At 40.1% G+C, this 27,074-nt stretch overlaps 1 protein-coding gene across 1 annotated transcript; it reads right to left on the minus strand.

Annotated features, from left to right (window-relative positions):
• Positions 1-4,747: 4,747 nt before the first annotated feature.
• LOC126457741 (uncharacterized) lies at positions 4,748-27,074 on the minus strand. The gene is made up of 2 exons (XM_050094287.1): positions 26,960-27,074; positions 4,748-7,710 (listed from the first exon to the last, which is right to left on the minus strand). The coding sequence occupies exon 2, from the start codon at positions 7,695-7,697 to the stop codon at positions 5,610-5,612; it is 2,088 nt and encodes a 695-aa protein (XP_049950244.1). The 5' UTR covers positions 7,698-7,710; positions 26,960-27,074; the 3' UTR covers positions 4,748-5,609.

The raw sequence follows: 27,074 nt of genomic DNA on the forward strand, positions 1-27,074 counted from the left end.
TTGGCTGTTTCAACCAAGTATTGTCAAAAATTAAAGTATAATAATTTTTCATTAAAATGGTCTACTGCACTTGTTGAGAAGCTCATGGATGGAATAGAAGGAATTTGCCACCAAAAATTCTTTTAAATTATGTTTAAATTGTGCCTTGTCTGATACTAAACTCTTAATGGTTGCTGGTAGCTTATTGAAAATATGCATTGCTGAATACTGGACTCCTTTCTGGGCTAGAGTAAGTGATTTTAAATCTTTATGTATATTGTTCTTTTTCCTAGTATTGATACTGTGTACTAAGCAGTTAGTTGGAAAAAGAGATGTATTATTTACAACAAACTTCATTAAGGTATAAATACACTGAGAAGCTGTGGTTAATACGCCCAATTCTTTGAATAGGTTTTGACATGATGTTCTTGGATTTACACTACTCATTACTCTTTTTATACACTTCTGTACTCTAAAACTTTTTTCTCTGTTTGTGGAGTTACCCCAAAATATGATACCATATGAAATGATGGAGTGAAAATAAGCAAAATATGCCAGTTTTTTTTATATTTATATCTCGTATGTCTGACATCATTCGCATTGTAAACACAGACTTGTTTAGGCGCTTTAGCCGTTCGTTAGTATGTTGCTCCCAACTGAATTTATTATCAAGTTGTAATCCCAAGAATTTTACACCCTCAACTTCTCCTATTTCCATGTCATCATATTTTATCCACACACCAGAAGGAAATCTCTTACAAGTTCTGAACTGCATATGGCGGGTCTTTTCAAAGTTTAATGACAGTGAATTGCCTTTGAACCACTTATTAATGTCAGTAAAAATGTGATTAGCTGTCCTTTCTAAATTTATATTTGATTTACTATTTATTGCAATGTTTGTATCATCTGGAAATAAGACAAACTTGGCATCTGGTAATGTAACGGATGACAGGTCATTAATATACACAAGAAACAGTAGTGGACCTAGTATGGAACCTTGGGGAACACCACATCTAATTTCTTCCCAGTCAGATGATGTCTGATTGCCTACTGCTGAAGTGTTATGTAATGACACCCTTTGTTTTCTATTAGTAAGATATGACTGAAACCACTTTGCAGCACTACCAGTGACGCTATATTTTAATTTACTTAAAAGAATGCTGTGATTCACTCAGTCAGACGCCTTTGACAGGTCACTGGACTCACTGGACAGTGCTTTACAATACTTCTGACTGAAACAGAAAGTACAAAGCATTCATTAATATAGTTACTGCCTCTTTTGAAAATTGTTTTCCCATACAGGTAATTCAAACCAAACAGAAGTGTAAAACTAAGCTGTGGATTACACAAGAAATAACGACATCATGTGGAACAATGTCTACTATTTAGGAACAGATCCTATGTTAGCATTTTAATGCATTACAAATAATGTTGCGAAATACTGAAGCAAGTAATCCAGAAATCTTAGCAGGTTTATTTTGAGAAAAAGATAATTAAACCAACAACAAAATAAAAATTATGTGTATATCGTGAAGACAGAGACAGGTGGCCCCAAAAAGAAAGAGGAACAGGTAGCTCTAAAAATAAATGAGGCAATGATAACTAGTGCATGTAGTGTACAAAACCTCCTGAACAAGTACTTTGTTTCTGTTAGTGGCAGTTTGGGGTTATTAGGCTTGGTAAACAATCCAGAGGATATCTGAGACCAGTCTTTACAAATAACATCACTAAAATGGAAATGACATTCATGTCTCCCAAAGAAGTAGCATCCATCACATCCTTAAAAACTAAGTATTCTAATGGTTATGAGAACGTACCAACAAAGTTAATCAAAGACATTCATGTGAGCTGTGCAATCCATCTCTTATCAGCAGAACATGTCCATACTGGCTAAAATATGCTGAAGTTACACCTCTTTGCAAAAGGGGAGATCAAGAGATACCATCAAAGTATTGACCAATTTCACTTTTGCCAGCTTTTTAAAAAAAATGTTTCAAAAGTTCGTGTTCAAGTGTCTTCTTAATCATCTGACTGCAAAAAAATATATTGTCCTAGTCACAGTCTGGCTTCCTTAAGGGTTCCAGTATAGAAAAAGCTAATTACATTACACTGAGAATGTACTTAATTCTTTAGCTAACAAATTAGAGCCTACCAGCATTTTCTGTCACGTGTCAAAAGCCTTTAACTGTGTGGAAAACAGCATTTTCTTAAGTAAATTAGAATATTATGGTGTCACTGGCAGTGCTACAAAATGGTTTGAGTCTTACCCAGCTGGTAGCAAACAAAGGGTGTCGTTGCGAAATACCTCTGCAGGAAGCAGACATTCTTCATCTGATTGAGAATAAATTACATGTGGCGTTCTTCAAGATTCCATCATGTGTCTGTCGCTTTTTCTCGTGTACATTAATGACCTCTTGTCTGTTACATAGTCAGATGTTAAGTTTATTTTGTTTGTGGGTGATACAAACGTTGCGATAAGTAGCAAGTCAAGTACAGATTTAGAGACAGCAGCTAATCAAATTTTCACTGACATTAATAAATTGTTTAAAACTTATTCACTGTCATTAAACTATAAAAAGACTCACTATATGCAGTTCAGAACCTGTAAGAGATTTCCTTCCAGCTTGTTTATGACACACAAAGACAAGCAGATCAAAGATGTTGACAGTGTTAAATTTCTGGGATTACAACTTGATAATAAATTCAGTTGGGAAGGGCATAACACAGAATTCTAGAAACGCCTAAACAAGTCTGTACTTGCAATGAGAATTATGTCAGCTGTAGGAGATATTAATATAAACGTTGCTTACTTTCGTTCTATTGTGTCATATAGGATCATATTCTACAGAAACTTGCCAAACTGAGCAGAAAGTGTATCTGCAAAAGAGGAGTAGTGAACAACAAATTAGAGAATAGATGGAAAGCTTGAAATTTAATACATTCCAGATTGAAGCTTCAGATTTAATACACTCCAGACTGAGAGGACCTTGGGTGAATACCATGTAAAATTATTTTGTCTATGCAAGGAAAGGTGGGCTCAGTTGGATTACTAAATTACATCTATAGTTTCCAGAATGAGATTTTCACTCTGCTGTGGAGTGTGTGCTGATATGAAACCTCCTGACAGATTAAAACTGTGTGCCAGACCAAGACTCAAACTCAGGACCTTTGCCTTTTGCTGGCAAGTGCTCTAGTGCACTTGCCTGCGAAAGGCAAAGGTCCCAAGTTCGAGTCTCGGTCCTGCACACAGTTTTAATCTGTCAGGAAGTTTCACATGTATAGTTTCTTTGAGAAGCAACACACTGTGTTTCATCTGATGTAATATGATAATTCCATGTCACCTTATGAAGTGTATCTCTTCTAAACATTGCTTACTAATATTACATTATTTCCATCATACAAAAGAACATCAGTGTGATCAATCAGCATGGGTGACTAGGAATAGTGTAAAGATAACAAGGAATACGATAGCATCTATAGGCATATATTATAAACAAACATCTCGTTAGTATGGCTGTCATTATCAGTAGCTCTGAAACGATCACAATGCAGCACACAGGAGCTAAAGAAAATGACACCAGAAAATGCCTTTATCATTCAAACTAAGGTAACTGTAAAGGAATTGTATGTCTGTAATACATAATTATTTTTCTACTTTAAGATGAACAAATTATGAATTTATATAGCTTAAGAGTGGTCAGTATTCTGTCAATGTTTGCTTTAGGATGTAGGAACAACAGAGGGGTAATATGCCCGACAGGACAATAATGAATAAATGAACTGATTTCTACAATAAAACTAAAGCTCCATTCATTCATATCCATCTCATTTAGAACTTTCTTTACGTTAATAAAGTACAGAGAACAAAACGAGTATGGTTTATCGAGTTTTGCAACTCACTCATTTATCCAAGAGCAAACAAGTTCTAATAAACATGTGCAGAAATGTTATCTTTTGCTGGCAAGACTTTTGGAGGTGAGAGAACAGTTAAAAAAGTTTGCCAACTTTGGCACTAAAAAGATTTACAGGTTATTCAAAAAAAATGTTTTAAAGTATTTAGCATCTGTATCAAGTCAAGTAATCAGTGAATATTAAAAGGAACCATCTAAGTTGTGTACAGTTGTACAGTAACTCTTTATAAGGGTTACAGAAGTACATACTTTTATCTCTGCAAGGCTGGCATCGTGGGTTAAACTCACAATGGGAATAATAGCTGGAGTAAAACATGCCAGCATTCACAACAAATAAAATAGAGAATATTGATCAGATTATCCAAGATTACTTCTGGTAACACACAAGAGAAAAAACAATAAAATATCACAGTCATTGACAGCAAGAAGACAAAATTATTCATACACTTGACTCATATTAAGCAGGAATTAGGTTCAAGCCCTCATCTCACATCCTGAATTTAAGTTTTATTGTTTCCCTACTTCACTAGAGGGAACTATTGAAACAGTTCCTCCATTATGACTCTCGAGAATTTCCTTCCTTGCACATTTACAACCAGAAAAAGCAATTCAGTAATTGTTTCGATGTCAACATGAAATTAAATTCTAATCTTTCTGTTTTATTTTTATTAAATGGACAAAGAAGGTGGTGGAAGGATAAACTGAGTAATTTCTAATGCTTTGCCAACTTTGACACTAAAATGTTTTACAGGTTAAAAATAAAAATTGGACAACTTTTTTCTTTGTGTTTCTTCAAAAAAAATTTTTAAAGCATTTAGCATCTATATCAAGTATATAATGACATTCAATAAGGGTATCTATTTGTTTATTTAATCACATGAAGATTGCTTAAAATGTAACATATAACTTTTCATGTCTGAAATCATCTGTTTGACATTTAAATGAACGTATTTACAACATTCAATTCATTTTTGTGGATTCCTACCTAAGGAAGACAACATACAAACAATATCGTTTCTATTATGCACCTATTTTTAGTTTACAAAGTATTTTCAACTAGTAATTGACTAGCAAGGAAGAATTAAAACGAACTTTTAAGCAGTAGATATTATTGTATAAATGTTATTGTAATGTCATATTTACAACAAATTATGTCTTCTCTGTTATCAATATGGTTTTAAATTAAAAACTACTAATATTCCACACATTACTTTAGTACTACATCAATAACTGTCATTTGAAATGTTCACTTTGGTGTCCGCTGCATTTATCATCTCACAGGACAATAGTCAAGTCTTGCTTGAGGAAAGTTTGACAAGTGAAATTCTGGTCCTTTGACAAATTGTCAGTAGAATGTTCACAGAATTAATGTTCCCAAAACACACATTGTTGCTAGGATTGTTCTGGTTTGGGGCACCAGAAAAGGAGCACAACTAATATTTTGACTTCAGTACTCCAGAGCAAACTGATAACTATACCGTAATGCCATCAAGTTTATCAACAATAGAGTATTCTTTCGTGGGAGATCGATTACACATCATTATCAACTATTAAACATACCACTGACAAACGTATCCTTTCACCCTAAACATCATTTTGTGTATTTTTATGCACAAAAAGAAATCACACCTATGGATATCTTCCTCCAAAGAGGACTCTGGAGGAAGGTCATAAGTATTCTCAATATGATAGTTAAGAATCAGATACTTATTTCAGTCTTCAGCTCTTTGTATGTAATCTTGGTCTGAGGAAATACCTTCTGCTTTGCATTTTCTTTGCAAGGCGCATACTTTTTCTCTGCTCGCCCTCCTTCCGTTCAGTCCAAACATGACGTGGCAATTTGAAAGCATTCTGAGCCACGAAGCTCAAGAGTCCCTTATGGTCCCAAGGCTCCCTGCTTCTCTTTCTTGTGGCGGGTGCGCATTTTCTCGTTTCAGCTTCGAGATAGGGCGACTGCTGTGGCCTTGTTGGTGTCATGCACTGTACTTCCTCATCTGCAGGCTTTGGTCTGCGGCGATCCTGATGATTCCGAGGCCGCATGTTTCTCTTCACACTGGTGCAGGTAGATTCTTTAGCTACAGACTGAAGCCTCAGCGAGCGACGTAACTGTTTAGGACCTGAGCATTGGGCTGCTTCGCACATAGCCTCTGTTTCCCTATATGGCCGTTTCTGGGCCGCCGATATGGTAGTTGAGCCTGGTAATAGGAGCTGAGTTGATGATGCATCTGTAAAATGCTGCCTCATATCTTTATCTCGTGAAGAATGGGACTGTTCTTTTAGCGTAGGGAGCGGGAAATAGTAATTCTGTTGGGCACAGGGATTTCGAGACGATGATGGCTGGGAAAGAAAAAGGAGCGCCTTAGTATCTTTCTCAGGTGACATGATCGAATCCATAGATAATGTGCTCGACTCCAAATGTGATACTGATGGCACTGTAAGCGGTGATATGGGAGATATAGGCTTTTGGAGAGGCAGAGTATTCTGCTCTGCTCTTTGTACCTCTGTGGGTACTTCAGCAAGGAGCTGCTGGTTAGACAGTGAGCACACTGTTGGTGATTGAACATGAAGCTGCTCACTCCCCACTCCACTTTTATCATCATCATCATCATCATCATCATCATCTGGATTGACATGAATCACTTCAAACTCCTCACCTTCTGGCTGCATATGTTCGTCAGCCATATTTTCTGCACTGCTTGTTGCATCACTGTGCACATAAAAGCTGTCTTCTTTCAGTTCGACGATTTTTTGTTTCTGTTTTGGAACTTTATGGGACAACTCAATCATGTCCAAAAATTGATTCCGTAGTAGCCAGCAAATATATAAAATAATTGCTGAAGGGTCCATAAACATTTGTGCAAAACTGGCCACAAGATCAAACATGTATATATTAGCTCTCTCAATTATGGGTTGCGTAGATATCCATGGTAGGGCAAGCTGATGTGGCACTAATTGTTCAAATCGTTTCTTTGCAAAACTGGGTGTAGATGTCTGCAGATTTTTCAGGTTTTCATCCAAGTCTTCCTCTGAATCGTTAGATACATCTGACAAATGTGTGTAGGTTAGTTGGCAAATGGGAGACTCAGTGCGTCCATAACAAGAGTCTTGAAATGCATCAGCATTCTGGCATGAATTTTCATCTGCTGTACTTCCCCCGTCTACATTTTGCAGGGCATTCTTTGGCATAGACAAGTCAGTCGGCTGCTCGCTTTCCAGAGTATCAGATTCATCAGACATAGTGCTTACTGGCGCGTATTCCATAGATTGTTGGTGTGTCGCCAGTGGATGAACTGAATAGCAGCCATATTCGGCAAATGGGTTGAAAGAAGAAGATGTGACCTCTGCAGCTGGAAGGTGGTTGTGAGTATTGACATGAAGTTTCTGCACTGAAGAAGTCAACTGATTTTCACTGACTCCAGAAGCGCCATCCAGTGAACTAACATGCACTTGTTCTACTGCACTATCTATATTTCCTGGCTGAATGGTGTCGCTAAATTTGGAGACTGTTGGGGCCATTTCTCCGCTGAATGCGGAGCCGCTACCGCTGATATGGGAAAGAAATCCGTGCCGTGTCTCTTCGTCTTCAATCGCTGGAGAAATGAACACAGGGTACCCATTTTTTTGGTATGGCGAGAACATGTCTTCAGTGTATGGTTGCCCAACTCGCCCAAAGGAGAATGGATCGATTCTCGAGTGTGAAGTCGCCAATGGCCAATGGTTCTGTCTGGTCCCATGGTGTGGTTGGAACAGGTCATCGAAATAGGCATCCGGGTTGGGAAATGATACACCCAACATGCTCGCTGACATGTCGTAACGTGTCCTGAAACAGAACCATAAAATACATGTTACTGAGTGAGCTCCAAGTTAATTGATTATTTCTATTTTATGAGCTCATTGAATAAATCTCAAATACTGATAAAAATAGAGTATAAGACAAAAAACGATACACCATGAAGGAATTATCTGAATAGCATGGAAATCTGTAGATGAGATTTACATTCACATACAAACAAATGATTACAGTTTCAGAAAAGCTGGACGATTTTTTTTAATTTTTTTTTTCAAGAGAAACAGCTTCATATATTGAGCAAGTCAATAAGATGTTGGTCCACCTCTGGCCCATATGACAGCAGCTAACCGGATGGCATTCATTGACAGAGTTGTTGGACGTTCTCCTGAGGGATATGGTGACAAATTCTGTTCAGTTGGCAAGTTAGATCGTCAATATCCCAAGCTCGTTGGAGGGCCCTTCCCATAATGATCCAAACATTTTTAACTGGGGAGAGGTTCTGCAACCTTGCTGGCTGAGGTACAGTTTGGCAAGCGTGAAGACACAGACTAGAAACTGTCACCATGTGTGGGAAGACATTATCTTGCTAAAATGTGCCGGCCGGAGTGGCCGAGCGGCTCTAGGCGCTACAGTCTGGAACCGCGCGACAGCTACGGTTAGGTTAGTTAGGTTTAAGTAGTTCTAAGTTCTAGGGGACTGATGACCTCAGAAGTTAAGTCCCATAGTGCTCAGAGCTATTTGAACCATTTTTTGCTAAAATGTAAGCCGAGGTTGGCTTGCCAGGAAGGGCAACAAAACAGGGTGTAACATATTGTCGACCATAGCTGTGCCTTAAGAGTGCCACAGATGACAACCATAGCGCCCTGTTATGAAAAATAATAGCACCCCAGATCATCAGTCCTGGTTATTGGGCAGTATGGTGTGACATTGAGGTTGACATCACACCTCTACCCAGGACATCTCCAGATACGTTTTCGCTGTTCATCGGAGCTCAGCTCGCATCGAAAGTCATTACTGAAGACAATTCTACTTCTGCCAACGAGATTCCAGGCAGAACATGCCCGACGCCACTTTAATTGGGCTTCCAGTATACAGGTGTTTTTGTTAGCGCATGGGGGGCCATGAGCGTAGCCCTCCTTCTGTGAGCCGCTTCTTAGTATTCCTATGTGGTCACTGAAGCACCATTTGTACGTTGTATCGATGATAATGATGAATCTGGTGCTCTGAGGGGCCCTCTAATGATTTCTCAGACTCCACATTGGCTCTTCTCTATCTCAGCTGCTTCCTTTACGACACTGTGTTCGGCCATGGTTCACCCATTCCTGCCAATAACATCGAGTAGTAACATCAAACCAACTCATATGTCGAGCGATTCACCAATTACTCTAACCGACTTCTTTGAGCCCAGTTACACGTCCTTTTTAAATGCCGACATCTGCGTATATTGTTCATGCACCTGTCTGTGAAAACATAGTTACTGTCCAACTGAATACGTGGAACGAAATTCGCAAAGACTTTATGCCCTGGTATCGACATGTCCCCTGTTTACTATCCTTGCTAGCTGCACGGTGAAATCGCGCTACAGCATCACACATTCATCCATCGGCCACCAAAGTTTACAATTTGTATTTTCTATCGATGCCTTTCTGAATATCAGTTTGTGACCTGTTTGCATAACTCCTTCATGTTGCGTCGTTTTATTTTCTTAAAGTGTATTTATCGAATACTTGGTTCAATTAAGCTTGTTTGAGGTGGGCGCATGTTTTTGTGCCATGTAGTTATAAAATCGTTTTTAAACTAATGGAAAGAACCTAACCTACCTTAAAGCTATTGAAATGTTTGTCTTCTGAATTCCAGCTGGAACATGAATCTTTGCTGTGAAGCTTTTGCTAACTTCTTACACTGACAAAAATACAGGAAGTGCACATGTTCGAAAGGACAGACACCACTTATACAGTTGCAATAACGACGGCCAAAGATCCCTTCAGTGCATATGCACACCATGCTCGTACTCTTAGGGGAATCGGCGAGAAGCCGTGAGTAATGAGGCTAAATAGCAGGGGGCACCATATCACGAGTGTGTGGTTCTGATGCGAGGCATGCTACGGTAGACCGTGCCAGTTGTGTTGACCGTTGTGTCTGGGTGGCATAGTGGTCAGTGTATGCGTTGGTAAGGAGGAGACCCAGGTTCGAATCCTGGTCGAGCATAAATTTTCAACTTACCCCATTGGTATAAATCAATGTCCACTGGCAGCTACTGTCGTTAATTCCTTTGTGTCAGTGAAGTTATAGTTAGCCATGCTGGCTTTGGAATTCCTACAGTCAGAGTATTTGAGCTTCCTTTAGAAAATCCGCTGGAAGAAATATATATTGCCTTATGACTTTACAATAGAATACTATCAAATGTGGCAGAAAGATAGTCAGAAGCTCATATGTTTCCCAACTTGAATGGCGTTAGACAAATTAAGACAAAACAGCAGAAACATATCCTCTCAAATGTCAATATTTTTGCAGCTATCGTGCACTTATTATAGAGGATGTTAGGAGTATATATGCAGATATTTTTATTGGTGACTGAGGACACTGTACTGAACAATGTTGCATCACTATTTACTTTATTTGCAGCGTAATAATTATAATTATAAGGACCAGTATGTTTTAGGTTGCTTGGTACCTCCAAGTAAAGGCGGCAAGTGTAAGTCATTAATGTACATTTTGTCCTGAGCAGCAGGTCAGGCATTGCAGTATGGTGGCGTGGATGCAAAATGGTTCGTCAACACTTACAGGTGTAATCCACTTAGTAGTCCAGTTCGTGAAGAAAACACCAGGCAGTAAATTAGGTGACATGTTTACAGAAAGACTGTTAGATGCAGAAAAGAAACAACTAACACACTAAAGTGAGTACATATTGAGGTACCAATGATCACAATATCTGGACTTATACCCCCAACACACTGCGTATGATGGGCAACTGAAGATTTAGGTAGTATGTAGTTCCTCAGAGCAAATTCGCACAGAATGTCCAAGAAGGAGTTGCTGTGTGACGAGTACACAGGCCCCAGCCGTCCTGTAGTTTCCGTGTGTTCATGATTCAGTTCCACGGGAGGAAAGCATCACTAAGAAACCAGAAATGACAGTTTGAGGAATGCAAGGCAGCAAAAGAGGGAACTAATGACACCAATGCGGGAGTGAGTACAACACCACGAGGTACGAAAGATGTTTGTATGAAGGAAACTGCTACTGTACATACACTCTATTAAAAACAAAACAAAAAAAACAAAAAAACCAATTGGTGACAAATTGATATTGATACGGGTAGAACAAGAAAATGGAAAACTGTAAACTTTGGCGGCCAATGGATAAATATGTGACGCTTCAGTGCAATTTCACTGCACAGTTTTCAAGGATGGTAAACAGGGAATGTGTCGATAACTGGGCATTAAGTCTTTGCAAATTTCATTCTGTATACTTAGTTGGACAGTATGCCTCACAGACAGGCCTCCGAAGAATATGCGCAGATGTCAGTATTTGAGTAAGGCCATGTAGTTGGGCTCAAAGAAACTGATTGGAATAATCGGTAAATCACTCGACGTTTAAATATGATCGATGTCACGATTCGACAGTGTTGGCAGGAATGGGTGAACCATACGCAAACACAGTTTCAAGAAGGAAGCAGTCGACGTAGAGGGGATAGAACATGAGGACCGAGCAGTGGGTGAACCATGGCCGAACACAGTGGCAAGATGAAAGTGGTCAACCAAGAGAAACAACAGATCTGGGGACCCAGTAATCGTCAGAGACTCACTTAGAGCCCCAGATTCGTCATTATCATCAATCTGACGTGCAACTGGTGCCTATTGACCACTAGGCGGCTCAGAGAAAGGGGGTTGACCTCACGGCATCCTATGCACAGACTAACACTGATCTTTGTACATCACAAATCCATCTGCAGTTGCGTTGGGCACATTCAGTATCGTGTCTCATTGGCAGGTTGTAGAGCTGTCTTCTGTGATGAGTTCCACATGGAACTGATCCTCGATGACCGACGGCGAAGTGTCTGGAGACGTCCCAAGAGCAATGTAATATCAATCTGACTGTCGCCCACCATATGGCCCAACAGTCAGGGATGATGGTCTGGGGTGCCTTTTCTTTTCACAGCAGGACTCCTTTGGTTGTCATCCGAGACACTCTTGCAAGCATAGCGGTACGTCGACCATATTCTACGCCCCATTTTATTGCACTTCATGGCAAACCAACATGGCAGCCCACACACAGTGAGACTTTCTACGGCTTGTCTTCGTGCTTGTCAAACCCTATCTTGGCCAGCAAGGTCGCCGGATCTCTCCCCAGTTGAGAACTTTGGGAGTATTAGGAGCAGGACGCTCCAACTATCTCTGAAATTTGACAATCTAAAGCACCAATCGGCACGATATCGCTGAGGAGGGCATCCAACAACTTTATCAATCAATGCAAAGCTGAATAGCTGCTTGAATAGGGGACAACTGTGGACCAACGAGTTGTTGACTTGCCTAGTTTGTGAAGCTCTTGCTCCAGAACATATCATCCATTTTTTCTGAAACTGTAATCATTTGTTTGTCTTTACTTGTAAATCACATCTAGCGGTTTCCATCCCATTCGGATAACTCCATCATGCTGAGCCGACCATTTTCTAATTTTTAATTTTTTTAGTGTATTACGGACTCGGGGAATGTGTCGAAAGAAATCGGAAATTGGACAAAGCTGCAAACCATTGCATAGCTATGGAATATGACAAGGAGCCTTTCGTTAGAAATAAGGGAAAAATTATGACCGCTGGGTCATCTGCAACATCTTCTGAAAGGGTCGCGAAATTCATCTCCTTCTAGGTCACCGAAGAAAACTTCGAAGAAAAGCAAGAAGAGGAGAGTGGCACATTCAGCAGCGGAATGATTGAATCCTGCATTAAGAGAAAAAAGAAGACCTCTAACGGAAAATGAAAGAATACTAGAAAAATATTCGACAGATTGACTCGGAGAGTATTTGGAAGGGGAAGTGGGTCTGGATGAAGCGGATGACGTTAGTAGAGAAATACAGGCGGCGCCTGACGTCTCAAATTAGGACGACAGAACTGAAATGGAATTAGGCAGCTCTGTCTCAGAAAAAGGAATGGATTGCATGGACATCCAAGAGGCTCAAACGGAACAAGATGTGGAGACAGTCGAGCCACATGAAACATAAATATGAATTTTTGGAAACTCAGAGATTTTTGAGAAAATTCAAATATCGCTCGATGGTGCAATGGTAACAGTTCATCACATCTGCCAGCTCTCGAATACACTGACTTGAGTCATTGTGGATTAATGCTTTTAAACGATCTTCATCAAACACCGAAGGTCTTTCTGAACTTGGACAGTTACTAATGTCAAAACGATCCTGTTTAAAACGGGAAAACCATTATCTTGCCGTGATCTGTCCAATGGCATTATCCCTACACACGGTGTAAATGTGTGTGGCAGCATCCGTTGCTTTCACACCTCTACTTAGCTCGAACATAAGAATATGCCAGAAATGTTCCGATTTCTCCACTTGGCACTCCATTTTCTAGCGTCCACAACCTCACTCACTATCTCCAGATGACAAAATGACAACACGTAATCTCAAATAGCAACAGTAAACTACAAACAAAGAATGACAATCGATAAATAAACCCAAATACAGCGGAATACCAACATGCAAAACAAAAACTCAACGAACTTATGCACCAAACTAATGAAATCAGTGGAATTGAAATTATCCCAGTGCCTTCTCGGACAACCTCGCAGTGAAATGCTACATTAGACTCAAGAGCCAAGGAACGTCGCCCTTTATGGAAACAGAATATCAATGTGGTGTTACAGGATATTAGACAAATAGAAGGGGTATAACATAAATATAGCATCGAGTGATGGACCTTATGTGCTAGAAAGAACCTGAGGTCAGCCCTTGTTGTTTAAGAAAGAGACAACGAGAGAGAGAGGTTGTTTCGCAATACCGTTTAGTTCCGCTATGCCATTTTAAGGGAAATTTTTGACCAGCAAATATCTGATGAGCTTTTAAATAACAGAAAAATATCAAAGCTAAATTCATAAGTATCCAAAGTAAGCACCTGGAGTAATTAAAAATTAAATCTACAATCAAAACAACCAAGATGGAAGAACACTCTTCATTGTATCACTCAAGTACAAGTTTTGTGGACTACCACTGAGCGGAAGGCAACAGTGTACTGTCAGGTGTAGATGACGCCATAATTGAAGAGGACAACAGGTTTTTCACAACTGTGATAACCAGCGAGGAGGTGTTTAGCAAATTAATTCTTCGCCAACCCATTAGTCACCAGGACCTGATGGCTTTCCTTTTGAGTTCTATCGAGAATTCTGGCCTCTAATAGGTAATCATTTTACGGATGTGATAAATGAAGCTCTGAATTGGTGACTTCCACACGAGTTCAAAGGAAGTGTAACTGTATTAATAGCAAAGGGCAGAAAGACAAAAGTGAAGGCCACAGCAACGGGAGACCGACATGTTTGATGAACTCTGATTACAAAATAAGTGCGCATGTTCTGAAAGAAAGAATGAGAACACTAACGGAAAATATAGTAGGAGGAAAACTTTTAAAGCTGCTTGTGGAAATAGGGGTGCCATTGTCATCTTTTCAACAGCATCTGCAAAAGGAGGCCTCGCTTTTATTGATTTCTCAGTGGCATTCGACAGGATTAACCACCTATTTTTATTCACAACATTGACGCATGTGGGCTTTAGCGCATTGAGAATGGCTAGTTTCTAGCTGAAATCTAGATCTGCACAATAAAATTTAAAAAGGACGACTGATCACTGCAATCTATAATTTACAAGACATATAGATGTTTCTACATAATTCTTGATTTTATACGAACTGGTTTATGACCTCCATGTTCCCTGCATATATTTTTACATCTACTAGATACAATCGTTTGACCACCTTTATCTACATTGCCTCTTGACTTGTTGCTTACACATTTTGGGTAAATGACAACAGGGTAATTACATATATATGATTCTGTAGCACATCTATGGATACTTACGTCATGACATTTGCGTTAATAGCATATTGGTAACTTCACCATCATAGCTCAGTATTTACTATGCGACAAGTGAATTCGTTCCTTATTTTTGGTCCACTTTACCTGTTTGTTTTTCTTGTCATAGGTGACGCTGTCCTCTCCCTTACCCTGTATAAGAGCTACATGTAATATAGAGGAACGTGTCTTTGGTTTTCTGATTGAATTGAGTGTTTATCTGATATATTGTGTATATATTCCAGTACATTTCTTTAGACCTAATTCATAGTTTACAAGTCGCTATACAGAGTGAGTCACTAACTATTGACACCTAGAATAAATCCGGAAGTATGATTGGAACTGAAAAGTTTGTGGGACAAAAGTTGCATGGGACCACAGGGGCCATAATATGACGTTGGTTTTTTGTTGCTAGGTGCGGTCTTCTGAGATATGAAGGTCAACTTAGTTTTTTTAAATGGGATGCTGTAGTTTGGTAGTCATTTTCTGATAGTCGCTATCGAGACGTATCCAGTGATGTGTAACAGTAAGGTCTTTGACGGTCAACGAAGGTCACAAAGGTGGCATGAACGTCCATTTACAGAAGGTGTTCAAAGTGATGACCATTGGTATCAATGCAGTGCTGCAATCTTCTTATCATAGATTGAATGGTATTCCTTCTCGCACTGGCACTTATCGAAGCACACCCTTTGACAATTCTCTCTCGCATATCTTCAGGTGTAGTTGGAACATCTTTATAAACAATGTCCTCTACGAATCCCAACAGGAAAAAATCCAGAGGTGTCAAAGTCTGGCGAACGAGCCGGCCACGACACATCTCCTCCGCATCCCATTCAACGATTTAGGAATTGTCTCTGCAACTCATTTCTAGCCATCAGCGAAAAATGTGCCGGACACCCATCGTGTTGATACCATATCCTGGCCCTTGTTCCTAAAGGTATTTCTTCCAACAGACCTAATGTTTCTTGCAGGAATGTGTTGCACTTCCTACCATTAAGATTTCCTTCGATGAAATGAAATGTCGTGTGGCTAGGGCCTCCCGGCGGGTAGACCGTTCGCCTGGTGCAGGTCTTTCGAGTTGACGCCACTTCGGCGACCTGCGCGTCGATGGGGATGAAATGATGATGATTAGGACAACACAACACCCAGTCCCTGAGCGGAGAAAATCTCCGATCCAGCCGGGAATCGAACCTACCATTAAGATTTCCTTCGATGAAATAGGGGCCTAAAATTCTGTCCTCCAGAATCCCACACCACACATTCACCGAGCACGGTTTTTGGTGTGCAACTTGCAGTAGACAACATGGATTTTCAGTTGCCCAATGATGTATGCTACACAAATTAACATTTCCATGGTTCGTGAATGTAGCTTTTTCAGTAAATAAAATCATATTAATAAATGTGACATCCTTCTGAATCTGAATTGAGTCCATCGGCAGAATTCAATGCGACGCACGCAATCTGTACCAGTTAATTCTTGGTGGAGACTGATGTGGTAAGGATGTTATGCATGGCGATGCAGAACACGAACAACACTACTCTGGGTCATGCCAGATTTCCTTGCGATTTGATGCAAACTAGCACAAGGATCTCGAACCACAATGGCAAGACTACCATTTTCCGTTTCCTCGTTAGCAACTTTCCTTTACCGGATATGTTTCTGATGCGTTAAAGATCCAATTGTTCTCAATTTATCATACACATATTTAAATGTATAAGGTGTAGGGTGAGTACGTTGAGGATATCTTTCAGTGTATAAGTCTCTAACTCTCACTAAATTTCGTTGGTATTCTCCATAAATGAAAAGCATATCGACTTGTCCTTGAAGGAATACATGATTCATATTCGCTTGATTCGACAATACTAGCCTTGCCGTTCCTATTAGTGTTGTACTGCGAAACCGTCGAATGGTGTTTACATGTCAATGACACTTTACATGGATACCGTATTCGGCGAATATTTACTATTTGCACGATATACTAGAGAGAATTGTCAGAGAATGTGCTTCGATAAATGCCGAAGTGATAAGGAATACCACTCAATCCGTCATAAGAAGATTGCAGCACTGCATTGATACCAATGGTCGTCACTTCGAACATCTTTTGTAAATAGACGTTCATGCCACCTTTTTTACTTTCGTTGACCTTCAAAGACATTACTGTTACACATGATTGGATTCGTCTCGATAGCCGCTATCAGAAAATAAGTACCAAACTATAGCATACCATTTAAAAAACACAAAGTTGAGCTTCATATCTCTGATGTGACCCGATCTAGCAACAAAAAACCAACGTCATATTATGGCCCCCGTTGTCCCATGCACCATTTGTCCCACAAACATTTCAGCTACTATCATACAGTACTTTCGGAGTTATTCTAGGTGGCAATAGTTAGTGTCTTACCCTGTATAACCTAGCCACATGGCTGCCTATAAGCAGACATCCCACTTCTTGACATTGTTGGTTAGGACCTCTTACATATGATATTTTAACACTTCCTGTGTAGTGGGAATTCTTTAAAAAGTATTTCATTAGCTACACAGTTTGTTTCATTTAAAAATTTTATTAAATAGGTAGCACTTATGAATCTATGACTGATATATTATTTTAACATAACATCAATTCTTGTTTTTATTACTTTTTATTAGTACACTCCTGGAAATTGAAATAAGAACACCGTGAATTCATTGTCCCAGGAAGGGGAAACTTTATTGACACATTCCTGGGGTCAGATACATCACATGATCACACTGACAGAACCACAGGCACATAGACACAGGCAACAGAGCCTGCACAATGTTGGCACTAGTACAGTGTATATCCACCTTTCGCAGCAATGCAGGCTGCTATTCTCGAATGGAGACGATCGTAGAGATGCTGAATGTAGTCCTGTGGAATGGCTTGCCATGCCATTTCCACCTGGCGCCTCAGTTGGACCAGCGTTCGTGCTGGACGTGCAGACCGCGTGAGACGACGCTTCATCCAGTCCCAAACATGCTCAATGGGGGACAGATCCGGAGATCTTGCTGGCCAGGGTAGTTGACTTACACCTTCTAGAGCACGTTGGGTGGCACGGGATACATGCGGACGTGCATTGTCCTGTTGGAACAGCAAGTTCCCTTGCCGGTCTAGGAATGGTAGAACGATGGGTTCGATGACGGTTTGGATGTACCGTGCACTATTCAGTGTCCCCTCGACGATCACCAGTGGTGTACGGCCAGTGTAGGAGATCGCTCCCCACACCATGATGCCGGGTGTTGGCCCTGTGTGCCTCGGTCGTATGCAGTCCTGATTGTGGCGCTCACCTGCACGGCGCCAAACACGCATTCGACCATCATTGGCACCAAGGCAGAAGCGACTCTCATCGCTGAAGACGACATGTCTCCATTCGTCCCTCCATTCACGCCTGTCGCGACACCACTGGAGGCGGGCTGCACGATGTTGGGGCGTGAGCGGAAGACGGCCTAACGGTGTGCGGGACCGTAGCCCAGCTTCATGGAGACGGTTGCGAACAGTCCTCGCCGATACCCCAGGAGCAACAGTGTCCCTAATTTGCTGGGAAGTGGCGGTGCGGTCCCCTACGGCACTGCGTAGGATCCTACGGTCTTGGCGTGCATCCGTGCGTCGCTGCGGTCCGGTCCCAGGTCGACGGGCACGTGCACCTTCCGCCGACCACTGGCGACAACATCGATGTACTGTGGAGACCTCACGCCCCACGTGTTGAGCAATTCGGCGGTACGTCCACCCGGCCTCCCGCATGCCCACTATACGCCCTCGCTCAAAGTCCGTCAACTGCACATACGGTTCACGTCCACGCTGACGCGGCATGCTACCAGTGTTAAAGACTGCGATGGAGCTCCGTATGCCACGGCAAACTGGCTGACACTGACGGCGGCGGTGCACAAATGCTGCGCAGCTAGCGCCATTTGACGGCCAACACCGCGGTTCCTGGTGTGTCCGCTGTGCTGTGCGTGTGATCATTGCTTGTACAGCCCTCTCGCAGTGTCCGGAGCAAGTATGGTGGGTCTGACACACCGGTGTCAATGTGTTCATTTTTCCATTTCCAGGAGTGTATATGATACATGGTGATAAGGTAGTTAAAGTAGGTTTGGCCTCCATTAAATGGTTTTATATTTTACTATTATATGACAACATATAAATAAATATTTGACCTTCAGATTGTACTAATCACTATACAGCTGTGATTGCTTTGTTTCAAATGGTTCACGGGCATTGACATTAGAATTACATACTAACTGTTTGTCAGTATGTGACACAGTATGAATGACACATAATTTTGACCTCTGGTTAATAGGTTCACTTTAATATTACATCGGATATATATATATAAGACACATAATTTTGACCTCTGGTTATTAGGTTCACTTTAAGAGTACATGTTTAATATTACATGGTATATATATATATATATATATATATATATATATTCCTAATTTATATTAATACAGTGAGCAACTGTTCTCTCGTTTTATTCCTTAATTTGTCATTGACTGTTGTCAAACCCCATACAGTTTGGTTTCTGTTAAATGTTTACTACATATTATCACTGCATATAACTGATTTCTTAAATTCTACATCGCCCCCTTTTATTATGTAGTTTATACTGTCATTATTATTGTTGTCTTTACACAGGGGCCTCAAGATGGCACAGTGAGACGCTGAAACTGGTCGCACAGATAAATTAAACTCAAAATATCTTTTTGATATTGGTAAGGAACAATCATACAATAATTTTTAAATGAACACGCCGCCATTTGACTGTATTGTTGTTTGTTTAATTACGAAGTGACTGAGTTTATGTCCTACAATATGCGTTAAAGACACAAACTCAGTCACTTGAAAGTGGCATAAAAAGCCGAAACCTGGGACGTAATTAAATAAACAACAATATAGTCAACTGGTGGCGTGCTCATTTAAAAACTCAAAATATAGACGGCTGAAGGTGTTTTTAATTTTACATTTCTTATTTTCGATTGCAGCTGTAACAGCTACGGTACTTATATTATTATCAATGCTCATTTATTATCCTGCTGAAGGACCTGTGCCATTCACATACTGAGTTGTCAGTGTCATCAGATTATTAATTTGATTGAAAGTAAATGAAATATTTGACCTTCAGATTGTAATCGTCACTATACAGCTGTGATTGTTCTGTTTCAAATGATTCACAGGCACTGACATTAGCATTAAATACTAACTGTTTGTCAGTATGTGACACAGCAGTTATCTACGAATGACACGTAATTTCAGTGTGCAGCTGTTCTCTTGTTTTATTCCTTAATTTATCATTGACTCTGTTGTCACGCCCTGTACAGTTATTCTGTTATTTTGCGCTAAAACGGAATTGGTGAAGATATTCATTAGTGGATGGGTTGTTGTTGAATTTCTTAGTGCGAAGTGTCTTGGAGTTAGTAATATTATTAAATAATATTAATGACGTATATAAATTGTGTCACATTTTCTAATTTCTGCTCCATGAATCGATATGAATGTGACATCATGCTTAGGAATATGGTCCAAAATGCCTCACATAAAAACGGGATTTTTCGGTGCTCATATTCTATTGGTGATAAAAAGATAGTATCAAGTATTTTAGATAGACCTTGGGCTAGGAACCACTTGTGTACCCATCAGAAGGATCGTCATAGTGTCACAGTACTGCAGTACAGGGTCAAAGTATGAATATTACACACTTCCTCCTGCTTATCTTCCACCTGCTTAGGCAAATGGAGCAAATCGGTTGGTTTTTTTTTTTTTTTTTGCATTTGACGTGGTCGACGGTAGGCTTGATGGGACTTATAGAGCCACCATTAGTCCATGGGTGGTTCCTCGGAACCTCCTCCGCTAATCATTACCCAGTATCACGCTACAAACAAATGTGACCACAGACGGCAGTTTTCAGGCAGGCGAGGAAGAACAACTGAGGGGAAGGAGTTTCCCAACGATGACAGCGTTCATACAGCGGTTCTCGAATACATCTGTGAACAAGACGAAGATTTCTGTGGTTGAGGAAAATTTCGACCGTTGTTAACAGCGACTTGGTGAGCACGTTCAAAACTATTGACAGATATCAGTGTCACGTTGAAGTGTAAGACAGCATATATATATACAGGGTGGCCCATTGATCGTGACCGGGCCAAATATCTCACGAAATAAGCGTCAAACAAAAGAACTATAAATAACGGAACTTTTCTAGCTTGAAGGGGGAAACCAGATGGCGCTATGGTTCGCCCGCTAGATGGCGCTGCCATGCTTCAAACGGATATCAACTGCGGTTTTTCAAAATAGGAACCCCCATATTTTATTACATATTCGTGTAGTACGTAAAGAAATATGAATATTTTAGTTGGACCACTTTTTTGGCTTTGTGATATATGGCGCTGTAATAGTCACAAACATATGGCTCACAATTTTAGACGAACAATTGGTAACAGGTAGGTTTTTTAAAATAAAATATAGAACGTAGGTACGTTTGAAGATTTTATTTCGGTTGTTCCATTGTGATACATGTACCTTTGTCAACTTATCATTACCCGTAAATACCACATTAATGCAATAAATGCTCAAAGTGATGTCCGTCATCCTCAATTCATTTGGCAATACGTGTAACGACATTCCTCTCAGCAGCGAGTAGTTCGCCTTTCGTAATGTTCACAGATGCATTGAGAATACGCTACGCGTGTTGTCAGGCGTTATCGGTGGATCACGATAGCAAATATCCTTCAACTTGGCCCACAGAAAGAAATCTGGGGACATCAGATCCGGAGAACGTGCGGGCCTATGTTGCTTCGACGACCAATCCACCTGTCAATACCGCTTCAACCACACGCGAGCTATGTGCCGGACATCCATCATGTTGGAAGTACATCGCCATTCTGTCATGCAGTGGAACATCTTGTAGTAACATCGGTAGAACATTACGTAGTAAATCAGCATACGTTGCACAATTTAGATTGCCATCGACTATATGGGACCCAAATATACTTCCTCCCATAATGCCGCACCATACATTAACCCGTCAAGGTCGCTGATGTTCCACTTGTTGCAGCCATCGTGGATTTTCCGTTGCCCAATAGTGCATATTATGCCGGTTTTCGTTACCGCTGTTGATGAATGACGCTTCGTCGCTAAATAGAACGCGTGCAAAAAATCTGTCATCGTCCCATAATTTGTCTTGTGCCCTGTGGCAGAACTGTACACGACGTTCGAAGTCGTCGCCATGCAATTCCTGGTGCATAGAAATATGATACGGGTGCAATCGATGTTGATGTAGCATTCTCAACACCGACGTTTTTGAGATTCCCGATTCTCGCGCAATTTGTCTGCTACTGATGGGCGGATTAGCTGTGGTTGACGTTTCATATGTGGCTGAACACTTCCTGTTTCCTTAAATAACGTACCTATCCGGCGAAGGGTCCGGACACTTGGATGATTTTGTCCGGGATACCGAGCAGTACACATAGCACACGCCCGTTGGGCATTTTGATCACAATAGCCATACATCAACAAGATATCGACCTTTTCTGCAATTGGTAAACGGTCCATTTTAACAGGGGTAATGTATCACGAAGCAAATACCGTCCGCACTGGCGGAATGTTACGTGATACCACGTACTTATACGTTTGTGACTATTACAGCGCCATCTACTACAAAGCGAAAAAAGTGGTCCAACTAAAACATTCATATTTCTTTACGTACTACACGAATATGTAATAAAAAAACGGGGGTTCCTATTTTTAAAAAAAACGCAGTTGATAGTCGTTTGACCTACGGCAGTGCCATCTATTGGGCCAACCATAGCGCTATCTGGTTTCCCCCTTCAAGCTAGACGAGTTTCGTTCTTTGTAGTTTTTTCGTTTGATGCTTATTTCGTGAGATATTTGGCCCGGTCACTATCAATGGACTACCCGTACAGGGTGTACATATTGTCCGGGAACACTTTCAACTATTTATTTCACAAGAACTAAACATTGTTCAGATGTCATACATAATATTGCATTTTGAAGAGAAACTCTGAAAGGTTTTTTTTTTTTTTTTTTTTTTTTTTGGAGCTGAAAAAAGTCGCAAGGAGTGAGATCTGGCGATCGGGGAGGCCACTTCAACACACAGAAAGCTCGCTCCGCACCTGAAATCGCCATGTTTGCGGCTATCGCTGACTATCGACAAATTATCAAACTACGCTGTTGCGGAATTCGTGAAAATAATTTCCAGGGTTTTTCTTCAAAATAACATATGTATGATATCTGTGCAATGTTTGGTTCTTGTGCAATAAATAACCGAAAATGTTCCCAGCATTTATGTACACCCTGTACATAATTTTTTTTTCTTCTGCTTCGTTAGGACCCTTCAGGATCACGTGTGGCTTGTTTTGCACGTCTTCTTTCTTCCCAATAACTCTTCATTCTCTCGCTTCTTCTATTTCTTTCTTCTTCTGTTAAGATAATTTTGATTTTGGCCACCTATGACCATCCACCAACCCTTTATAATTCTCTCTGTCCTGTACTACTGCCTGCAGATTCCTTTCTTTTATTCCTACAGCCTTCCAGTCATCTCTGACCTCCTTCACCCAGTTGTTTCCCGTATGACATGTTGCATTCGATGTCTTCTTATTCAACCTCTCCTTGTCCATTCTCATGATGTGCCCAACAAATTGTAACCTCCTCTTCCGTATCTCGCTCGATATGGGTTCAATATTTTCATACAGTTCCTGTCGCATTCTGTGTATCCAGATATCCCCATACATATATAAACACACTTGCGCTGTCATAATAATGTGTAACTTACTTTTTGAAGTCCTCTCATTAATAGACAGATGCACATTTCGTAGCCATAGCGTTGTTATTCGTATCACGAGGACATTGCATTAAGTGCACGGCTCAACAGTAATCATTTCGAAGGTTAAAACAGTCTTGCCGCCGTCGTGTGTTAATACCCCATTAAAATGAATGTTTCTTTATATCACCATTCGTCCGTGTGATGTCAGAACATTTCGGCTCTGTTTATTATCAAGCGATTCTCGAAATATCCAACGCGATGAGGAATACGATAGACATTGTAAAGACAAAGGGCACTAGTATAAATCTGGCAACAACAAGTCATTAAACAACGTAAAACATATTTACTCCGGCACGGTTACTTAACAAATCAAAGCTTCATCTACAGCTCACTGAGAGAAAATTTTTGTTTAGAAACCCGAAGAGGTTGTGCACTAGCCTGAATTGGACAATAATACGAAAGGAAATTTATTGTGTCCTTTTCGTAGAGCCGATCTGAGATCCGCCACAAGCGCCTTAAGGAAACCACGGAAACCTAAATCAGGATGACCGAACGCAGATTGCATTGCTGTTTCTCCCGAAGCGAATCTGGTCTGTTAATGCCCAGCTAGCTCGGTAAGCCCAAAGTAACATAATATCTGCACCGTTTCGGAGAGTGCTATTTCGAAGAGAACAATTTGTCACGTTTGTAAAAATAATCCATCTTATACGATGATCTCCTGAAAACTTCAGTCGTTCTGCGTCTTGGCACATATCATTATTTGCTACCGTTCAATCTATACTGTCCACTTCCATTCTAAAGGTACTGCACGCTCTAATTGAAAACCACAAAAATCAGTTGACGTTTGTGCATCTCTGTTTATCTCATGTACAGAATCGATTATCTCTATCCGCGACTTATTCGTTTATTACGAGATGCTTCACATATGTTGCAAACAATTCCGATGCTCGGTGAGCACAACTGAATTAAAAAGAGGCTGTAAGTATAGCTTTAACACGATAATGCTCTCCCAGAAGCCGCTAACGTGACTATAAGGTGTTGCAGAAGGATGGTCAATATTCAGAGATATTACAGGAACGATCATTCGAGGCAAAACGTCTAGTAAAATGAAAATGAATGCTTCATCTTCGATGCTGTGAAACAAATCTCTTCATCTGCAAGCTCTTTGCTTACAGTACTTTGGAAATATCGACCAAAACAAGAAAAAATTGCCTATTAAACAGGGGCTCTAAAATGCACACGTAAGAGTTATGATCACTTCCTCAGTACAAGAGATGTGTTTCACAGTAGCGAAGATTAACAAGTGCTCATAGATTTTAAGGTATGCATTTTCTAGTCCATGTTTGCTGGACATACTTTGCTTGTTTTGGTCTATACTATCTATCACCTCTCAAAACGGGGAAAGCTAAGAGCTTGTTGTAGAAGAGATTTGTTTCGCAGTATAGAAGTTGAAGAAGTGGTCATAGCTCTCAAGGTATGAATTTTAGAGCCCATGTTTCATAGGCGTTTTTACTCTGAATGATCGTTGCTGCCATATTCCCCATTAATGGCCGTTCCTTCTGGGGCATCCTGGATATCTGCCATGCAGGAGCTTTGTTGGGAGGAGAAAGGCTTGTAATTCCCAACTAGGATACCTGATTTAGATTTTCAGTGGCTTCCTTAAATCAATTTCAGGTGAACGCAACGACGGGTCACCGAGAAAGCCACTACTAGTTCCCTGACCCATTCTGCTTTTCGCACTTGGCTTTTTCGAGTCCACACCAGTAGTTTTCATCGCATGTACAACCAAGAAATCATCAGGCAGAAGCAGAATGTGCCAGACAATTAAGTGTAATATATTACTGATTATTTTGTGAGTGCTGACCATCTTGCACGAAGTTTGCACAAACGCAATATAATTGTAATTTTATTTCATCATTGTAAAAATACACATAATTGAAAAACTGATTCATAAAACTCATGAAATTACTGATTACTTTATAGCATCATCAACTACGTTAAAATTCTAAAATGTAAGTAGAGTAGCGTTTTTAGTATATGTCCACAGCATTTATAAGATTGTTTCTAAATGACTTTCCTTCCACAACAGAATCCTTTTCTTTCTTTCTTTCTTACACTGTCGCCTATCCAAATATTCAGTTTCTATACACTGAAATGTTAAATTAAGTAACGTACTGATAGCAGAATTATTATAAGTGACTGAAAAACAAAGAGTTATCATTAGTGACTATGGGTACTCAAAGAAACACATAGCTGGCATAGGTATTCACAACACTGGAGGGGCTGCAAGAGGGGGAACTTGCTGCTCACCCCTCTTTAATCTGGAGTATAATTTTTAATCTTTTATTGATTGGATAACCATCAATCCTCTGGAATATAATAATTTTTTAGTGTCACATATAAAATTTAATTCTTATGGCAAGAAATCTCTCAAAACTAAACAACCCACGTGTTTCGAAAACGCCAGTTATAGAATATAGTCACCTTCCATCCCCAGCAAAATTTTCTACAGATGACACAATTAAAATTAAATTTTTTTCGAAGAGAGCTAACTGTTTAAAATTTTTCAGTTATATCGATCTTCTGATATGGTGACAGTTGAATAATAAGTATTAGGGATTTAAGAAATATTCCTGAAAAAGATATAAGATTATTTCATCGAGTCTTATGTGGGTTACGTCGGTGTATATGAACCATACCATATATATATTGTAACTTTCAAATCACAAAAAAAAATTTAACATGAAACAAGAAGTGGTGGGACAATGGATCATTTGCCACAGCTCAGCTTCACATCCTCTGCATATCTTAAGAGAGAAACAAAGACATTGTTTATAAACAAGTTTCTGTTTGTGTACTTATTAACACTCTTTGTGCAGACAACGTTATATTTTTGCACGCAAGTATTTCACATTGAGCTGAACATGCTGGTCTAATATTTGGGATGCACACAGGGAAAATTCATTAACCATTAATGTTACAATTAAGAAAATATTAGAATAACTTGCGTAATATAAGTCAGCTGTACCTGCAAAGAAAATAACTTTCTTAGGAGACAGAAGAACACTTGGAGACAGAAAAGAAATTTCATTGCTCATATTTTTCCGACAAATCGCTGTAAACTATAAATTGTGGAGCAAGGTCACATCATAAATTCCAGCCAAAGCAGTGAAAAGCAAAGGAATACATTAAAAGAATTTTGAAACACAAATAGAACGATGAGAATCCATTGCAAAGTTAATATTTATTGCTGCAAGTACGTTTTTACATTCAAAGCAAAAACAAAATTATATAAGAACTGTTACCAGTACCGTGGCTGCTAAAATCTTTATGGGCGTTGGTTTTAGACAAACTGAGTAGTTTGCTTTGTTACGTTGATTAGCGGTGAATAGCCTGAAGCAGCTACCTACCTTCAGCTGCGTTTACTGTCTTACTGATGTCGACAGCGTGGTGATTACAGGTGTGCCGTCTTACGCTGTCCTGAAGAATATGACGCGACACTGCGTAGGCTGTCCCACATTGAGG

Source organism: Schistocerca serialis, chromosome 2, assembly GCF_023864345.2.
Source record: "Schistocerca serialis cubense isolate TAMUIC-IGC-003099 chromosome 2, iqSchSeri2.2, whole genome shotgun sequence".
Lineage (NCBI taxonomy): Eukaryota > Metazoa > Arthropoda > Insecta > Orthoptera > Acrididae > Schistocerca > Schistocerca serialis.